Source organism: Cavia porcellus, unplaced genomic scaffold (genome assembly GCF_034190915.1).
Source record: "Cavia porcellus strain 051 isolate PalLab524CR breed Dunkin Hartley unplaced genomic scaffold, mCavPor4.1 scaffold_20, whole genome shotgun sequence".
NCBI classification, from domain to species: Eukaryota; Metazoa; Chordata; class Mammalia; order Rodentia; family Caviidae; genus Cavia; species Cavia porcellus.
The window spans coordinates 30,042,568-30,062,168 of record NW_026947503.1 but is presented as its reverse complement, the minus strand read 5'-3'; the positions used below and the strand labels follow the sequence as shown (position 1 = coordinate 30,062,168).

At 32.5% G+C, this 19,601-nt stretch overlaps 1 protein-coding gene across 5 annotated transcripts in view; it reads left to right on the top strand.

Moving 5' to 3' along the window:
• Positions 1-19,601, top strand: part of Dcc (DCC netrin 1 receptor) — a 1,081,241-nt gene that overhangs the window by 888,419 nt on the left and 173,221 nt on the right. For all 5 annotated transcript variants that reach the window (XM_063231626.1, XM_063231625.1, XM_063231624.1 and 2 more), the window contains exon 15: positions 7,029-7,223. In XM_063231626.1, the coding sequence (XP_063087696.1) occupies positions 7,029-7,223 (195 nt within the window). The remainder of the gene's footprint in view (positions 1-7,028; positions 7,224-19,601) is intronic.

Genomic DNA, 19,601 nt, shown 5'->3' with positions numbered 1-19,601 from the left:
TGAAGCTTGCTTATATCTGAGCTTTGTTCAGATGCATCATTGCACTTTAGGTACCCTCTATTTTAGAACTGATCACTGTCCTCTCAATATTGTAGTAACACAGGCCATTTTTGTCTTGCATTATTCACTGTTTTATTTGGTGCCTGTTATAAGTTAGATGCTAATGGATATTGAATGGATAGATGACTATGGAAACATTCATACCCAGATATTAATGTAAAATGCATACAGCATATAAAACTTGATTCTTCACTGATTTCTACCCTTATGGTCAAAAATTATTATAGATGATTACTGGGTATATACATTATTCTATTTGCTGTTTTTCTCATAAATATGGGAGTATACAGTCCCTTTATCGAATGTCAGAAATTAAAAAGAAAGCCCTAGATTCCAGGAAAGTAGGTTGGCCCAATACTTTAAAGATACTATGGTATTTTTGTTTATAATTAAGAAAACAAATAGACCTGTACTTTGAGAATCTACAGTTTAAATATAATTAGAGGAAAGTAGTCCTGAATAATCCTTTTGGTACATGATTTGGCAAGAAATAGGATTCAGAATAGGATTTGTAGTTGAATGGCCAAAGATTTATCTATTTCATATACGATACCTGATCAAATGTGTTATAGTGTTAATACATGTGTTTTAGTGAGGTTTTATGATACCTAAATCTGGTGTCCCTAAACTCTAAAGGAAGACAACTCTCTTATACTTTTATGGGTTTCTTATTCCTACAGCTGCTCCTATAAAACTGTATCATGAGCACTTGTTCTAATAATCAGGCTTGTTCAATCAAACTTCATTGGATTTTTTAATATATTCTGATTGACATGCCAACCTGCTACCTTAGATAGTTTTTTAGCTTCCTGGTAATTTTTGCCAAACCAAGGACTTGATAGTTAGAGTCCATGTTTTTCTAAAAGTTGTCCAATCAAATTAAAAAAAAAAAAAAAAAAAAAAAAAGAACTGATCTTACCGTAGCAGCCATGTGTAATTGGGATTTTATAATTTCTCTAAGCAAGAGGAAATTACAAAAAGGAAGAATCATGATGGTTATTAAAAATAAAATTGGAGCATCCCGTTGAAATCTCTTCCATAAAAAAACACCTTTTTGCTTCTTTTTTCCTGAGTTACCATCACTGTAAACTAATACCTGTGTGTTTAGGTGAAGAGGCTGTAGGATGTCTTTCCTATAAGTGTATTCCTTAAGACAAGGGTGGATTGTTCAGTGGTCCCAAGGAAACAACTCCAGGCCAGAAACCTCCCTTGAGTGTAACTAGGAACAAGTTTGTCAATGTCAAAAATTAGAGGACACTAGAGGAGAAATCTTCCTCTTTTGGATATAGTAATTTAATTGACTTAGATTTAAAAGGCACACATTTTTCCTCAAGAATTAACACTCATTTGACATTAAAAGAATAAGGCTATTAAAATTGCATTTCAAATAGTGACCATCCATCTACTCCCATTGAATTCAAACTTTTTCAATTTAGGAGAGTGATGAAGCAAAACTAATACTAGACAAGCAAAAGTAATGAAAAATAAGATACAACATGTTCATAATATTTGTTAACAGAAACCAGACTGAGGGAAAACTTAAAAGTAAAATGAGCTAAAATTTAAAAACTTAATATTAAAAAAGGAGAAACTTGAGTAAATATAAATTTTATGTGAAATATTAAATGAGATTCATTAACATGCAGAATATGATACATATATAGTAGGAACACATAAATTTTAGTATTACTATTAATAGAAATAAGAATGAAAAAACTAGATGGTTTTATGGTTTTCTAATGTTGAAAATAATTAAATATTCACCAAAAGAACATATAATCTATCCACTGACAAAAAGTAATTTTAAAGAACAATATTAAGATTTGCAATCAAGCATTGAAGAAAGTACTTGTCTACTAAAGGTCAACATGAGAAAATTTTGAGGATATTAGGACTGCTCCCTGTGATCACAGGAATGGTGGGTATATGGCTTTGCATGTTTGGCAAAATCTATAGAATTGTCTTTTACTGACACAGTTTTGCTACATAAAAATGTAAAAACATTAAAACTGAGAGAGTGGCATTAATAGAATGGCAAAATTAATGCCAAAGAGGGAAGGAGAAGAGGAGTTCTTCACATATGATCATTCAGGATGTCTCAGAGAGCCTGTGGGTACAGTGAGCTATGGAAACACTTCAGGAGTTTTGAGCATGGCAGTAAATTGCTCTTCTTTATATTTTATTTTTACACACAAACTCACACTCTGTTTATATTCATGCATATCTATCTTAAATCCCATTTGTACAATGGTGATTCCACATCTATATTTCAGAACATGCCTTTCACCAAAACCCCAGACAGGTATTCAGCTATCTTCCAGCTACATCCACAGGTCCGGCAAGCAGAAATGTCAACATAGTGTGACCCAGTGAAATCTCAGGAGTTTCTCCTCATTTTAGTACATCAAACACAAGTGCACAAATCAAGACCTCTGAGATATCACTGAATTTTCTTTTGCGCTATATCAGTCAGTGTCTGTAGAGCACAGATTTAATACAAGTCATACAAATGTATAAGAATTTATAAACTGGACTTACAGTGGCCACCAGAGTCATAAAGAGTGAAAAAGAGCTATCTATGTGCTAGAGATACGAAGGATCCAGTCAAAGGCCTGAGCTCACTTGAGTGTCCAGTGCACGTCCCTACCAGAAGGCTGAAGGCTCTGTGCTGGAAGCCAGAAGACAATCTTGAAAGTAAAGGCAAAGACTGGAGCTCCTAAGAGAAACAGAAGTGAGGCTTCCTTGTTCATTAAGCTTTTACTCCATTCAAGCATCAAGCCTATTGTTTGGTGCCAGTCATAGGCAGGGTGGGTCTTCTATCTTCAGTAAATCCCTGCACCACACCCAGAACAATGCTGGCCCAATTAAATTAGGCATTTCTTAATCAAATCGATACTGTTAGCTATCATACCCATGCTGATTACAGGTAATCTGTACCTCCTCCAAATCCAAATATGCTGTCTTCAACTCTAACACAGTCACCAAGAAAAGCATTTTTATAGTCTCTGTTTTTCTGTATGAACCAAGCCCAAACATATTTGCATGTAGAATAATTACACTGATCCTTTGAAAGTGTCAATTAGGTTGCACTTCACTCCTCAGACTCTGCCAGGGAAGACCACTCGGGTTCTAAAAACAGAGTCACAGTGTCTTACTTACTTTTATTTGCTCCTTTGTAGTGATCTAGTCTCACTTCTCTCTCTCTCTCTCTCTCTCTCTCTCTCTCTCTCTCTCTCTCCTCTCCTTCCCTCCCTGCCCCCTCTCTCTCCCTCAATCTCTCTTTCTGTCATTTTAAAAATTTATGTTAAAATAACATACATAAAACTTATTGTCTTAAACATATACAGTGATATAATATTAAGTACCTTCTTGTGGTATCACACATTTCATGGACTCTTTCATCTTACAAAAATGAAATTTTGTACCTATTAAAAAATAAATTCTTATTCTTCCCTCAGCACCTGGCATCCACTGTTCAATTTTGTATCTCTAAGAATTTAGCTATTTTGTGCACCTCACATAAGTGGAATCATGCAGATTGCATCTGTTTGTGACTAATATATTTAATTGAACATTTCCAAGGCTCATACATGTCATACAATGTATCAAAATCCCCTTCCTTTTAAAAGCGGAATACTGTTCTATTGGATTAATGTGCCACATTTTGTTTACCCACTCATCTGTTGATGGGCACTTGGATTATTTTCACCTTTTGGTAATTATAAATAATGCTGCCGTGAACCTGGTTATATAGATATTTGATTGAGTTTCCACCTTCAATTCCATAGTTTATGTAAGATCATGAAAGAGTCCTAATTCTAGTTTGAATTGTTTTGGTTTTGATTGTACTGAGAAAGGATTGCAGGTTTTCACTAATGAGATAGAACCCAGGGCCGTTGCACTGAGATATATCTCAGCATTTCTAGAGTTTATTTTGAAACAGAATCTTGCTAAATTACCTAAACTGGCTTTGAACTTATGATGCTCCTGACATAGTCTTCCAAGCATGTGGAATTATGGGTGTGTGCCACGGTGACTGCTTATCTTTAATTTTGAAAGACCATTGTATTAGTTTCCACTTTAACTGCATCATTTTCTATTTTCTTTGGCTGACTATCTCTTCTATTTTTCTTTTCACCCTCCATGTTTTCCATCTCTACCTTCTTTGCTTTTACCAAATACCAACGTCAGGCTTGTGGTAGAGCCTGTGCAGTATTTGGCCTCTTCGTCTTTACTTTTCACAATGCTGATATTTACTTGGCTGTCTCATTCTGATTATTCACAGACTCTTAAAGGACAGAGCTTCCTTGATGAGTCATTGATTGTTCCACTGATACAACACTTATCAAAATTTCATGATTTTCTTTTTCCCACAACATGGTATCTAGAATTAAGACTGGCCTAATAGAAATGAATGGAGATTGATAAACGCTATAGGAATTAATGGAATAATTTCCTACTGTTTTACTTATGAATATTAAGCATTAATGAATTTCCATAGTCATCACTAAAAGAGTAACACGTGTTTTAGAGCCAGATTAATCCAACAGAGAATCCACAATTTTATAACATCATGAAGAATGTCAGTTGTCCTGGTCATTTTGATCATTCAGACTCTAACATAAATTTGATGTATTAATTTGGCGGTTGCAGACAAATATACTCGTGGCCTCAAATTATGTTAATAATTACCCCTATCCTTCTCTACTTGCTACATACTGTGTCTGTTTTGGACATATTCTAAAATCTTTCATGTACTTCTCAATAGCAAATTTCAGTGTTGTATCCAAAATTGGATGCACTCATTTTACCTAACTTCCACTGAAATTTTTTCAATTTGATATTTTATAGTTCATTTTGGTAATAAACACTATCATAACCTATAAAGTCATTTGTTCTAGAGAAAATTCATTCAGGCAGTGTAAATGGAAAATTGTTATTTGATTTTTTTATATTAAATGAACGGATGAGCATGATCAGGTTACCCTGGATATGACAGTGTCCTGACCCAGTTATCACTGTAATGAAGCCTTATATTGTGGATGGGCTAGTTTTATATTGCCCTGATAATCTATTACCTTGATCCTTCTGACCTTCTGATATTAAATGAAAGCTCATTAAATATTCTGCTGAAAGGGGGACATATATTCATTTATTCTTTTTATTAATAACCATATATTTTCAGTATCTTTCTTGGTACTAGGATTTGAATCCAATTGTGTTCTACCACTGAGTTACATTTCCAGTTCTTTTTTATTATTATTATTTTGAAGCAGAGTCTCATTAAATTGTTGAACTAGCCAGACTGGGCGTGAACTTGTGATCCTCTTGCCTCAGTCTCCCAGAGTGCTAGGATTAAAGGTCTGTACCACCACATCCTGACCGTGCTTAAAATGTGGTTTTGAAATTGTATTTAGGATTGGAACAGGTTTCATGCAAGAATAAAGAGAAATACCAAAAATTCTTCTTCAAAAGCTACTTGTTATATACTTTCTTGTGTATGCTCATAGGCCTAATAGATAAACTTCTGCGCATACTAACTTAACTAACTTATAGGTAACGACTATATGATTTGCAAAACTATAAAAAATCATTTTTGTTCTGAAAACCTTTTAACAATTCTTCCCTTTTATGTAAAAGATAATGAGGGCTCTCACTGAAATCATTATTCTGTCATTTTCTCAAAAGAATAACAATATAGAAAATTAGAATATTGTCTATTTTATTAATATAAAATTATGCAAACTATCTTGTTAAAATAGTTAATATAAAGTTTCGCATGTGTTAAGCAGAATTGATTGTAGTGCCCATTACACTTCAAGGACACTGGCGAGAATAGGTGGCAATAGGATTTCAGAATATTAATCCATCTCTTTCATCCCTTTTATTACTTAGGGCTTATATTGGGAACTACTTCATAAACATTGTATCTCTGCTGTAAAGGTTTATAACCACATTTTAAGACATAAATTTTTATGATGCCTTTGCATATTATATCTCAGGCTTCTTTAGGGCAACAAATAATAACTTGTCCCTTCTTGCTCACAAAGGGGCATCTTTAGAGAAATAAAATCTTCTTTACAAAATTCTGTTGATGTAGCAAGTTTAGAACATTTTGAAAAACTGTTGGTACAGGACCTATTTTAAAACTTTAACCAATGACATTCTTTCTTTACCACATAAGCTGTAAGTATACAGCTGCATATTTATAAAGCCGGTGGAAGAAGGTGTGTCAGCTTTTACTATTCTATTAAGGAGGCAAAAGCACATTAATATTACCAAGAGTCATCAAATCTTTTTTTATACTGAGTATCCAAGAAACTAAATAATTTTATGAGGCACACAGCTAATAAATGATAGGACATGATGTTAAGCAAATTTGTACAATTCCAAAGCCTGTGTGTTTCTAATCAAGTCCACGGCCTTTTTTCCTTTAATAATAACAATAAATTGTGCACAGAAGCTATAAACAGCTAGTCATGTATCATTCAAATCATGTGGAGCAGATCATCACCCTAAACTATGTACCCTGATAAATTTTTAAGAAGCAACTGGTACATTTATTTTTGTTTTTGGTTAAATCAGAGTAAATAATTTCCAAGTAAGACAGTTGTTGGTATTTTATTTCCCTTTTTGTTATTTCTGTATCTGTCTTTATTCTACCCTTTATTAATGATTCCTAAAAAGAAATGCATGGAAAAAGAAAAAAAAAAAAAACCTATTAGAATAAAGATGTGTAACCCTGTAGTCCTTGTAGAAGGAATACTTTCGAGTCCTGTAGAAGCTACCCTCCTACACTTAAGAAATGTTGTGATACTCAAATTAAATATGGAAGACGTAGCACACGCTGAAGAAGGGAAGGCCTTGTTTAGCGTGTTTGAAATATGGTACTGTCTTAAACAGAAAGTTTTGAAATGCTACATAGGCTCTTTTTTGAGACCTACTGATGATGTCTTTTTGAATCCTAGAGTCTCAAGTCCCTGATCAACCAAGCTCTCTTCATGTGAGGCCCCAGACCAACTGCATCATCATGAGCTGGACTCCACCCTTGAACCCAAACATTGTGGTGCGAGGTTACATCATTGGGTACGGCGTTGGTAGTCCTTATGCTGAGACAGTGCGAGTGGACAGTAAGCAGCGTTATTACTCCATTGAGAGGCTAGGTGAGTAGTGATGAATTGTATTTTGCTAAGGACACTGGCGAATTTACCCTCTTTGGAAAATTGTGGAGTTTTTTTTTGGGGGGGGTGGCTATGATTTAATCATAGATTGTCAAAATTGCTCTTTCTACCCCTGTTACTCTGTCAATGTGTCTCTGTGTTTCCAAATCCACACTCTGTCTCTAGATTATGAATTTGTGGAATCAGATCTAGAGTATGTATAGTGACTTCTGCACTGATTTATTTCCTTGTTCATCTGTACTAGAATAAACAAAGAGCTTTGAATAATGGTCAATGGAAACTTCTGATCTTAATAATTCTTATAAAAAGAAAGTAAGCACATTTTTATAGATATATTTCCTTTTATTTCCAGTACATTTTCTTCATTTCATTGTCCACACAAGGAAATTTTTTAATTTTTCTTTAATCTTAAGTAACTTCAGTACCTTCTTTTCCCTTGACATTCATAGATAAAACTCTGCAGCTAGGTCATTATGACTATAAAACAACAAAATGAAACAAGGAATCGTCAAGACTGTAAATTGGATTCATCAAATCCATCCTACATGGATTTCTGGTCCCTCCACATTCTAAATTTTCTTATCTTAGTCAATTTTGTTTTTGTTTTCTTTTTTATGGAATACAATGCATCAATTGTGGTATTTCTGAATTCACTGACAGTTTGTTCATTCAGAGAGTCCAATTGTGTGTATATACTTTAATTTTATCCCTGATTTTCTATTGTGCTTTAAAAGATCATGTCATTAGTAAAAATATATAAAGTAAATACAGCATATTCACTGTTATCAGATGCCAGGAAGTTAAAGCAAAAGGCAAGTTAATTCTACCTGTTGATTGAATGCCCAGATTATTGACAGTGAATTACGTTTACCCTCTGTAAATGCGTACTTGTTAGGGATGGGGCATGTGCTACCTTATTTACAATGTCTCTCCTAGACAGAACAGTTGTGTTGAGAAATCCTATTTGAATTTGAATAGTTAAAATGCAATAGCAAGAAAAGATTTTCTCAGTGCAGGCAGAAAATTGCACTGACCCATTCTCTCTGTAATTGCTTCAAACACTAATAAGTGAAGCACCTACTGAAACTCCACAATTTAAGTCAGCTTGGCATTTAGAAATAATATTCCCTCAGTCAGACCCTCAGTTAGGATGTAAGGACAATCACAAAGCTAATAGTTTATGGCCGTCAAATCTACGTCAGGGGACTCTCACTTATCCATTATCCAGAATACACCGTCTCTGACAGTTCATCTTGATGCCACTCACAGCCAGGGGAAGGGAGGTGGCTGTGCACAGCCCCTTGCAAGAAGAATGAAGGCAGCACACACTCAGGAGGATGTCATGAAGGAAAAATGCATTACTTCACCGTGTCCTCTGGATAATGATACGCTTTATTACAAAGACATGCTCTGGAGTCTCCAAATCTTATAGCTGCTTGGGAATTTATAAATTAACATTGAGACATTTCCCCAAATACTTAGTGAGAAAAAATGGAAAAATTTCTTTGTAAGGTGTGTTCTAAAGAGCTGGGAGTAGGGCTGCTGTGTGGCTGCATAGTACAGAGCATTTGCCTAGAACGCCTGAACCCCTGGATTTGAACCCCAGCACTGAAAAAAAGACTGATTTTGCACTTGAAATTTTATCAAGAGAATGTATATATATGTTTGTATGATTATATTATATATGTGTGCATATATATATTCAAGTACTATCAATTGTTCTGATTCAGTTGATCTTGAGTCCTCACATAAAATATAAAATGAAAAAATTAGTTGTCTTTTTACATTAGGTGTTTTCATGGTTGTGCAATTAAAACTGGCATTTTCCAACTTTTATTTTCACCATTTAACCAAAATTATGAGAGTTATAAGCTCTGATTTTTATTAAAATGAAAGATTCATTCAAGTCTATGCTTAAATTCTGCTAAGTCAGCGTTTCATTTATTAAATTGAATATTTAGTTAGGCCATTCAGGGCTGAGACAGTAGCTCAGAGGTAAAGTGTTTGTCTAGAATGTGTTTGACACTGGGTTTGGTACCCAGCACCAGGAGAACAAATCAGTCTAATAGTATCTTTTTGAGAAGGTATTTCTGAACGTATATGTATTGTTTATTCCTGTCTACGCACTATAGAAACTCAAAAAATCACTTTCACCCATCAAATAAAAGATCCGTTCAAAAAATGAACAAATAAAAGAAAGATACTTCACAGAGAATAAGTACACATGGCTAATAAGTACATGAAACAATACTCAATATTGCTGGCCATTAGAGGAATGCAAAGTAAAACAACACTGAGATTCCATTTTATCCCAGAAAGAAAAGTGATCATGAAGAAATAGAATAACGAATTTTGGTAAAGCAGCTGAGGAAAAGGAACCCTGATACACTTCCGGTGGGAATGTGAATCACCACAGATATTAGTGTTATCCAGTCATTATATATATATATATATATATATATATATATATATATATATATATTTAACAAAAGAAATTTTACATTTAAGGACTGCATGCTTTAGTTATGGAACTGAAAGTAGGTTAAAGAAAATTTGAAGCCTAAGTGGTAATTGCTTTTTCATTTCTGATATTGGTCGTTTCTGTTGTTTTTCTTTTTTGGTGTTATTTTATTGGTACATATTTGTAATATATAAGTTTGCATTCGTCTTAGGGTGTAGGTGCATGTACATAACATATGTTAATTGTTTTTATTCCCTTTCTTATCTGTACCCACAACCCTCCCTTCTCTAGAGCTGCTTTTCCCGTCCTCATTAATATTGTTAGTTCATATTCATGACATTTAATGTTTAGATTCACGATGGGCCTTTAGTGCATATTTGTGACAGCTCTTAAATATTTTTACTTCCCTCCATCCCTCTCTCCACTACCCTCGGTCTCCTGGACATCTTCCCATTTGCAAAAATCTATCTCTCTGTCTCCTTCTATTAAATCTTTGTTTTGTCGCATATTTACCGTTTCTCTTCTCTGCTTTTTTTATGCCTTTTCAGAGATTTACTAATTTTATTGATTTATCAAAGAATGAACCTTTTATGTTACTAATTTATTATCTACCTGTATTTTTCTTTCAGGATTACTCTTATTTCCTTCTTTTTACTTATTTTAGTTATTTTTTGGACCTGAATTTTTAAAGGTAGAAATGTATAAGTAGCAATAGCTATTAGTGTTCATCTAAGTACTGTTTCTCTTACAACCTGAAAGTGTGATTATGTTGTATTTTACTAATATTTAGTTCAAAATATAGTCTACTTTCTTTTGTGATTATTGAATTTCTCTTCACTTTACGTATGATTTGAGGTTTTCCTAGTTGTCTGGTTATTATTTATTTTTTATTTTATAAATATTAAAATTCATACAATTTAATTTCATTATTTTTAAATTTTATTGACTTTTTGGAACTAGCATATTGTCAATGTGATTGAATGTACTATATGAATTTGAAAGTAATGTGTGTTCTACAGTTGCTACATGTAGAATTATGCAGATGACAGTTAGATCTAAGTTTTCAGTAGTGTTTTTCAGATTACTAGTGTCCTTACTAAATTTTGGGACTAATAATGCTTTGACTTGCTAAATCATCATAGGGAACCTGTTAAATAATTGTTACTTTCCCTTAGAAAATTACCTTTCTGAATACCCTTTTGTTTTTGTCAGTAGTCTTGGACTTTGAAAACTATTTTATCTATTGTTAACATAACCAATCCAGGTTTGCCATTTATCTTAGAGTTCTTATCAACCTCTATAAAACTGTCACCTCTTAATGACAGCGAATTGAAATCTTTTAACACCATTGATATGGATTAACAGAGAACGGCAGTTAACTGATATTTTTCAAATTTGGCATTATCCTGGAAAAGAAAGACTATGTAATTAAAACTTTTCAAATTTTAATGAGCATCTGTCATTTCTTTGGAAATGTTTTAATCATCATTTGAAAACAGTTTTTCCAGGTATCATTTTCTTTCATTCTTATTATCTTTCTGCTCGTGCACTTTAAAGGACATTGTTTTGATAATTGTTGAAAGCATAACGTAAGCATGCAAAAAAGAAAATTAATATGGAATTCAATAGAATGATGAATCTGGATGCAGATCTGTATTTTTATCCTTTCAGAAGGAAAATTTAACATTGGGAAAGCCATTTGAATTTGTTGTTGTATCACTAAGTACAAGAGTTAAAAGGTTTTGAAATTATTAAATTAGATGATAAAGTTCAACTTTTAATTTAATTGTTATTGGTACATGTTTGCAACACATACTGTTTACATTCCTTGTAGGGAGTTGGTACATGTACATAATGCATCTTAATACTTTTTTTTATCTCCTTTCTACTCTTTCTCCCCTCCCCTTCCCTTTATCCATTTCTCTGAAACACACCTATCTCCCTAATTCCATTATCTATCTTTTACCTTGCTCTTTATCTATCATTTGAGATTCTCATATGAAGGAAATATTCAAGCTTGTGAATTTGATTTTATTTCATTTATCATTATGATTTCAAGGTGCATTCATTTTCCCACAAGTGACTCAAAATCATCTTTCTTTATGGCAATATAATAGTCCATTGTGTATAAAAACCACAATATCTTTATTATTTGTTGTGGATGTGTGGGCCACTTCCAGTATTTAGCTATTATAATTTGTGCTCTTATAAGCACTATAATATATGATGTCTTAATTGTTTCAAGAAGATTCTTAGAAAGGGAATTATCTGGGTTTCATGACATTTCTAGTTTCAGTTTTTTGAGTAATCACCACACTAATATCTGTGGTGATTCACCGGAAGTGTATCAGGGTTCCTTTTCCTCAGCTGCTTTACCAAAATTCGTTATTCTATTTCTTCATGATCACTTTTCTTTCTGGGATAAAATGGAATCTCAGTGTTGTTTTACTTTGCATTTCTCTAATGGCCAGCAATATTGAGTATTGTTTCGTGTACTTATTAGCCATGTGTACTTATTCTCTGTGAAGTATCTTTCTTTTATTTGTTCATTTTTTGAACAGATCTTTTATTTGAAGGGTTAAAGTGATTTTTTTTAGTCCTTTATATATTCCATGTACTATTCCTCTAAGGAATAGTTGAGAAAACTTTTTCCCATTCTACAGTGTTTCCTTTTACTCTGTTGGTCTTTATTTTACTGTGCAGAAGATTTTCAATTTCTTATACGTACTCCCATTTGTTGATGCTTAGTCTTGGTTCTTGTGCGACCACGATGCTGTTCGAAAGTCCTGTCCTATGCCTATAACTTCAAGATTTTTGTCTATTCTTTTCCTCTAGCAGTTTGTTTCTGTTTTAGCATTTAGTTCTTTGATCCAATTTGATTTTAGTTTAGTACATGTTGAGAGATATGGATCTAGGTTAAGCCTTCTATAATGGTCAATCAGTTTTCTCAATGCCATTTATTAAATAATGTCTTTCCTGAAGTCTACTTTTTGGCCTTTGTGTCAAAGATCAAAGATTTGAATGTGCTTGGGGTTGTTTCTGTGTCCTCTATTCTTTTCCATTAGTTCTCGTGTCTGTTTTAAGCTGCTTTTATAATGTTGGCTTTGCATACAACTTCAGTTGCAGGATAATCATGCCTTGTGCTTTGCTCTTTTTATCCAAGATTAATTTTGCTTTTCTGGTCTCTTCTGGTTCTCTATGAATGTTAAGGTTGTTTTCTCTGAAAATACTGTTGGTATCTTTATTAGTATTACCTAAAATATACATATTAATTTTGAGTATGGTTATATTGATTGTATTGGTTCTCCCTAAGAGCAAGAGCATGGTTTCATTTTTTGATGTCTTCTTCAGTTTCCTTTTGTGGTTTTCATTACATGACTTTTATTTTTACTTTCTTAGGTTAATTTCTGTCTTTTTTATACTGGGGATGGAAATCATGACCTCATGCTTGCTAGGCAGGTGTTTTTGCCACTGAGCTGTATCCCCAGCTGTCTTAGGTTAATTTCTATATATTTAATTTTTTTAGTGCTGTTATGAATGCTATTTGTGCCATAATTTTACTCAATGGGCTCATTATTAGTGTACAGAACATTTTATTTTGTGTGTTTCTTTTGTATCTTGCTACACTACTAAATTTGTTTATTGATACTGAGTCTTTCATGAATCTCTTAGGTCCTCTGTGTAGAGGATCATGTGATCTGCACATAACGATAAATTGAATTCCTCCTTTCCAATACATATCCCTTTTATTTCTTTTACTTGATTAACTGATATTGCTAATGTTTCAAGTATTATGGTGAACGAAGATGGTGCTAACAGACATCCTTGTCTTGTTCCTGATTTCAGAGGGAAATCTTCAGTTTTTCTCAATTTAATATGATATTGGCCTTAGGTATGTCACTAATGCCTTTTGTCAGATTGAGGTAAGGACTTTGTCTACTTTCCTGAGTGTTTTTATAATGAAAGTTCCTGGATTTTGTCAGACATTTTCTGCATCTATTGAAATAATCCTCTGATTCTGTCTTTGTATCTATTTGATATATTTATTGATTTACATATGTTAGACTGTCTTTATCTCCTTGAGATGAAGTTTCATTGGTCATGATGTATTATCTTTTTGATGATTTTTTGCATTGTTTATCTGTATCTTGTTGAAGATTTTTGCATCTATATTCATTAAAGAGTTTGTTCCATAAAGTTCCCTTTTGGTTGAATTCTTCTGTGACTTTGAAATCAGAATAATGTTAGCTTCCAGGAATGACTCTTGGAGTACTCTTTCCCTTTAAATTTCATTAAAGAGTTTAAGAAATATTGTTAGATTGCCCCTAAAATTTCTGTTCAGTTCTGGTCCTGGAATTTTCTTTGTTGATAGATAATTTATTACTGCTTCAATTTCATTGCCTGTTGTTGGGTTATGAGCATTTTTAAAATATTAAGTTTTGCTAATTTATAAGTATCTATGAATCTACCCATTTCCTCTGTAGGCTTCAAATTATGTACAGGCTTGCAAAGTAGTTTTAATGTTTTTATTTCAGCAATGTCCATTTTGATTTTACCCTTTTAATTTCTAATTGCATTAATGTGTATCATTCCTCTTGTTTTATCAGATTCACTGTTTCTATTATGCACTTTCTTTTTTTTTTTTTTTTTTTTGGCTGGGGATCGAACTTATGAACTTGCACTTACTAGGCAAGCGCTTGAACCACTGAGCTAAAAGCTCGGCCCCTATTATGTTTATTCTTTTGAAGAACAAACTTTTCATCCGTTAACAGATGTAAATATTAAATTCTTCATTGTGATCATTACAATAAGAACAAATGACGTCTAAGGTTAAACAGTTTCCTGAGATAAATGTATTATCTTAATTCTAAATACTATAAAAATCCTTTTCAGCACTGACTACAGAAGTTAGTAAAAGAAGATTAAGACAGTGTGTTTTCCCTTTGTCATGAGATTTGTTCATATCCAATAGCACTGAATGAGGGCTTGAGTTCTACGTTTAACTATGGATTATTGGTCTATTGGTCATATGTAGTGCAAGGTCTTTGCACTCAGAGTAGAGGGACTCTACACCTCAGCATTTCCATTTCCCAAAAAGAATAGCACATAGACCTTCAAGCTTCTTACTAAATATAGCTAGATGGTAAAAAGTGAAGGCTTTTGTAATTTTTGAAATTTAAAAATAGAAATAATATGTAATTAAAGTTTTGTTCTTATCCTCTTTATATTAGTTTTTCAGCAAATATATAGTAGTGCTTTGACTGTGAATTATGTTTTTATAAATAAATCTTAAAGTTTGTAGTATTCCAATTTGTTTTTTTTTAATCTAAAAGTAAACTATTTTAGGTGCAATTTTGAAAATAATATCAGGTTTTTTACATTCAGTTAACTCATCTAATGTATGATTTTATATTAAAATATTCATTTACTAAAAATATTATGAGTAAATAGGTCTGACATTGTGATATTACTTCAGCATGAAAGACAAAAATGTGAATTCCTAGTTTTTGAAACAATAAAATGCTGATTGGAAAACCCTGAGGAAGTTAGCAAGAAAGTTAGATTCATTCAGCAGGAGCGCTGGTTACCCAGCGAGGAGCGAGAAAGGAAACTAAAAGGTCATTCCATGAGATTATTTCTCTATTTCAGCAAGAATGGATCTTAGCTTTAATGATTTTTTTCAGGTTAGTGTCTTCTGAACTCACAGGACAGCTGCAGAATGATTCATTAATAATACATGCATTCTATTTGTAACTCTTTTCTCACTTTCTACTCTCAGAGGTCCAAAGCAGATGCATTGTCTTACACCTGGTGAATTTTTTATGGCTATTTGGAAAAATCCATTACAAATTATTGAAAAAGCAAAGAAAGTACCTTTTCTTTGGGAAATAATCTGTCTCTCTATACATATTTCATTAGAAATCTCTAAATTTAATCTCCTACCTCCTTTTATTTAAGTAACCCTTCCATATTTTATCCTGCATTTTGTAACCTGCGCTGTCATTAGTGCAGTGTAACCAATAAAGGGACTGTGGGTAGCATTCATCCTATCAATATGAAATTCAGTTATTTTTTCAATAAAAATATTTTCTTCCATCTTCTGTGTTTTTCAAGAAATATCTTATTTGGGTTTGAATGATCCAAATTTTATTCTTAATTTCCTTTGTCATTTAATATTTATAGATAGTGCATTTCTTCTAAGTACTATTCAATTACAAATCTGTTACTTCATTTTCTGTATTATATCAGGTGTCATATAAGTAGTATCATATTTATTTTACAAATGAGAAGACAGAGACAGCAAATAAGAGAAGCCAACACTAATTTTTAAATGAAAAAATGGCAAGTGTTATATTAACACACCCTGATCAATGTAACAGACAAAAAAGACCTGTAGTTTTAGTTTGAAGACATGTGCCTGAGATCAAAGTTGAATCTAATCAGGACATAACAGCTAGAATGCAGCTGCAGAAATACTCTACTTCCTGTATGCAAAAACAAGGTATTCCAGTGAAATTAAATCCCCTTCAGATCACTAATAAAATAATATAATCTAGTGACATAGGACAAAGCCTTAAAATTTCTAATTAACCACAAGTCTTAACTTCATGTATGAGTTTTAGCATACCGGAAGTGTTAGCACCCTTACCTTGTAGGCTGGATTCTGATCATAATTTGAAACAAAACAGAAAAAAAAAAAAAAAAAAAGATGTCTGGGCATTTTGCTTCTATACAGTTTTTCCTATGGATAAAAGATGTACTTCAACTTTTAATACTATCTGTTTGTTTCCTAATTATTTTGAAGATCTGGTATTAGGTATATGATCATTTAGGAATTATTTTTCTTCTTACTGAATTAATCAGTTTATTACTTATAAACTAGCCCTATAAATAATATTATTTACTCTGAAATCTACTTTGTCTGACATTAGTATACCTGGTATAGGTGATATTTTTTATAATATATACACATATAAAATATTTTTTTTATTTTAAAGAAAATAGAACAAAGTGGATCAGAAAAAAACAATGCAGTCAACACAGGATTTCAAAACAAGACAACAGGAAATCCACAGTGGTTACCATAATGTCTCTTGTTTTCTTCGAAATAGTTGTCCATATCTTCACACACAATGAATTCAAACGAAACAAAAATGATATAAAACCATTCAATGCAACACAATAAAAGTCTTACAGGCCTTCAAAACCATACAATTGGAAAATCAACAATGGCTATGATAATGTCTCTTGTTCTCTTCAAAATAACTTTCCATACCTTCATATATATTGAAATTAAATAATTCAAAACAGAATAAAACCAATCAAAACAAAGGATAAAAGCATTACTGAACTTCACAGAAAAATTATAGGAAATTAATGGATACCATAATGTTTTGTTTTCTTGAAAGTTGCTGCTCATGTCATCACACATAATAAAATCAATTCTTATAAACGTTGAGGGCCAATTTCTAGGCATGTATAAGCTTATACATGTACATCTATCCTTTCTGTATTAGAGAGAAAAACAAAACAAATTACTAGAAAAACAAGAAATAAAAAGAGACAGCATCCACCAGAACCCAAAACAATGACCATATAGGCTTTCAAATAACGTGGTAGGAACATAACTAATGTTGTTATTTTGTGTGGTTATGTTCAACAGTTATTCAGACTACCAGTTATAAACAAGTAAGATTGATCTAATCCTATGAATTTTAACCGGTTTTTTTGCAAGAACCAATAGAATTAGTAACATAATCATCTTAGCTATCTTAAGTGTGTTATATGTATATAATTTTAAATTATGCTTGTCTTATGTAGAAACTTGGTTTCTTATAGGCACCATGTAGTTTAATCTTAATTTTCTTAATCCAATCTGACACTACCTGACTTTTAATTGAAATGGGATTTAATAAAAACTTATATAGAATTTTGTTTGTATCTACCACATTGATATTTGTCTTTTAGTATTTGTCTGATTTGTTTCTCATGGATTTTTTGCTGCGTTTTTTCTTGGATTAATAGAACATTTTAATCACTTATCTTATATGTTCTTTGTCCTCATTAACTATAACTATTTTATTATTTTAGTGGTTGCTTTAGAATTGATATACATTTTCAATTTAATAAATTAAATGTCCTTTAAAATTTAAAAATATGCTAAATGCACATTTTATATCTAACTAGACAGTTACCAATGTGGACAGTCATCATTGTTTGGCATTCATTAGATTTCCAACTGAAAGCTTTTGTTTTCTTTCTGAATTTTAAAGAATATACCTCCATTGTTTTTTGCATTGTCTTTGTTTTAACAAGGCTATGGTATTCCTTTTTTGGAACTACTGTTCATAACTTACATGTGAGAAGGAGTCCCCCTGCTTTGAATATTTTCTTTGCCATTTATGTTATACAAATTATTTTGATGGTTGAGTATAAGTTTATTTATACTTCTTCTGCTTGAGATTTGTTGAATTCGTATATTTGTAGGTCTATAGGTTTAATTATCAGTAAGACATTTTAATCATCATTTCTTCAAACATTTTTTCTTTCTCTTACTCCCATTCCTTTCAAAAATAAAAACAGACTGTAAAATTGTTAAGCAAATTAGTGAACTCTAGTACAGTTAAAGCAGTCCAACATCTATTTGTGTGACTACAACATCATCTGAGCACTTTGCCCAAATTTGTATGTGTTACCTGGTTTTTCACCTGAATGGTCTGCAGAGATTTTTACCTCTTGTACTATGGGAAGTATGTTTTACAAGCCTTGACAAGTTTCCTCATCTATAGATATATACATAAGTTCTCTGGTGAAAAATAAGAACAGGCAGACATCTGTATACTTGTAGAACCCTCTTGCGTATTTCTCTTGTGTCTTGTAGTGTTTGCACCCACAAATTCAAGGGCTTCAGTCAGCTCACATTACTAGCTCGGCACCCCACTTTGTCAGAAGGTCTCAAGATTCTCCGTCATCTGCTGCAATGCAGAAACTCTAGGCCAAAAGCTAGGAAAATCAAAGAACCTACTTTGTTATTTTTCTCTTACAGATCACTGATCTGATCTTCTTATATTTACTGTGAAAACTAATTGCTTTATACAGTTGGTATTTAAATTTATCTAAGCAAGAGGAGTAAGCCCAGTTCCTATTTAACAATTTAGACTACAAGTAAAAGTACAGTAACAATCAAACAATACTTTTTAAAATTTAGTATGCAAAAAAATTTCAATTTTCAAAAATACCAAAAGATGCCAAACTGTATGATGTCTATTTCCTGATTTCTGTCACAAAACTCATCAAGAATGAATCCTGACTGTCATTCTGTATTTTGCAGGAATAAATTTATCATGAGTGCTCTTAGAAATAGGTCTTCTAGCCTGTGGAGAAATGAACGTTTATAACTCCCAGAGTGCATTCTAAGTTCAGTGAATTGAATGTAAATTGCAACGTTAAGCTTCTCACTCCTCCCAGCAGAAAAATCCTTTCATGCGTAGAATATAAAAGTTTTGATTTTATGACATGCAAACATTTTAAATCAGAAAAATCAATGTCCTTTAGCAAGCAAAAAAATAGTTGACATGCATGAATAAAAAATGAATAAATACCATGGAGAGGACATTCTGTTATTCTGAAATGAGGTACATTATAGTTGTTGGCTAACAGCATTATGCTTTTTGCTCTTTGAAGCAGAGTGTAAAAAGAATTATGGATGCTGATTTTTGTTTTTTGTTTGATTTTTGTGGTACTAGGGACTGAACTCAGTACCTTGTACATGCTAGTCAAGCAGTCTCCATTGAACTAGATCTCTAGCCCACTGAATACTGATTTTTGACCAGAAGTATATCTCTTATCCCAAACACCCAAAATAAGAAATTTAATGTTAACGAAAATAAAAAGGTGGT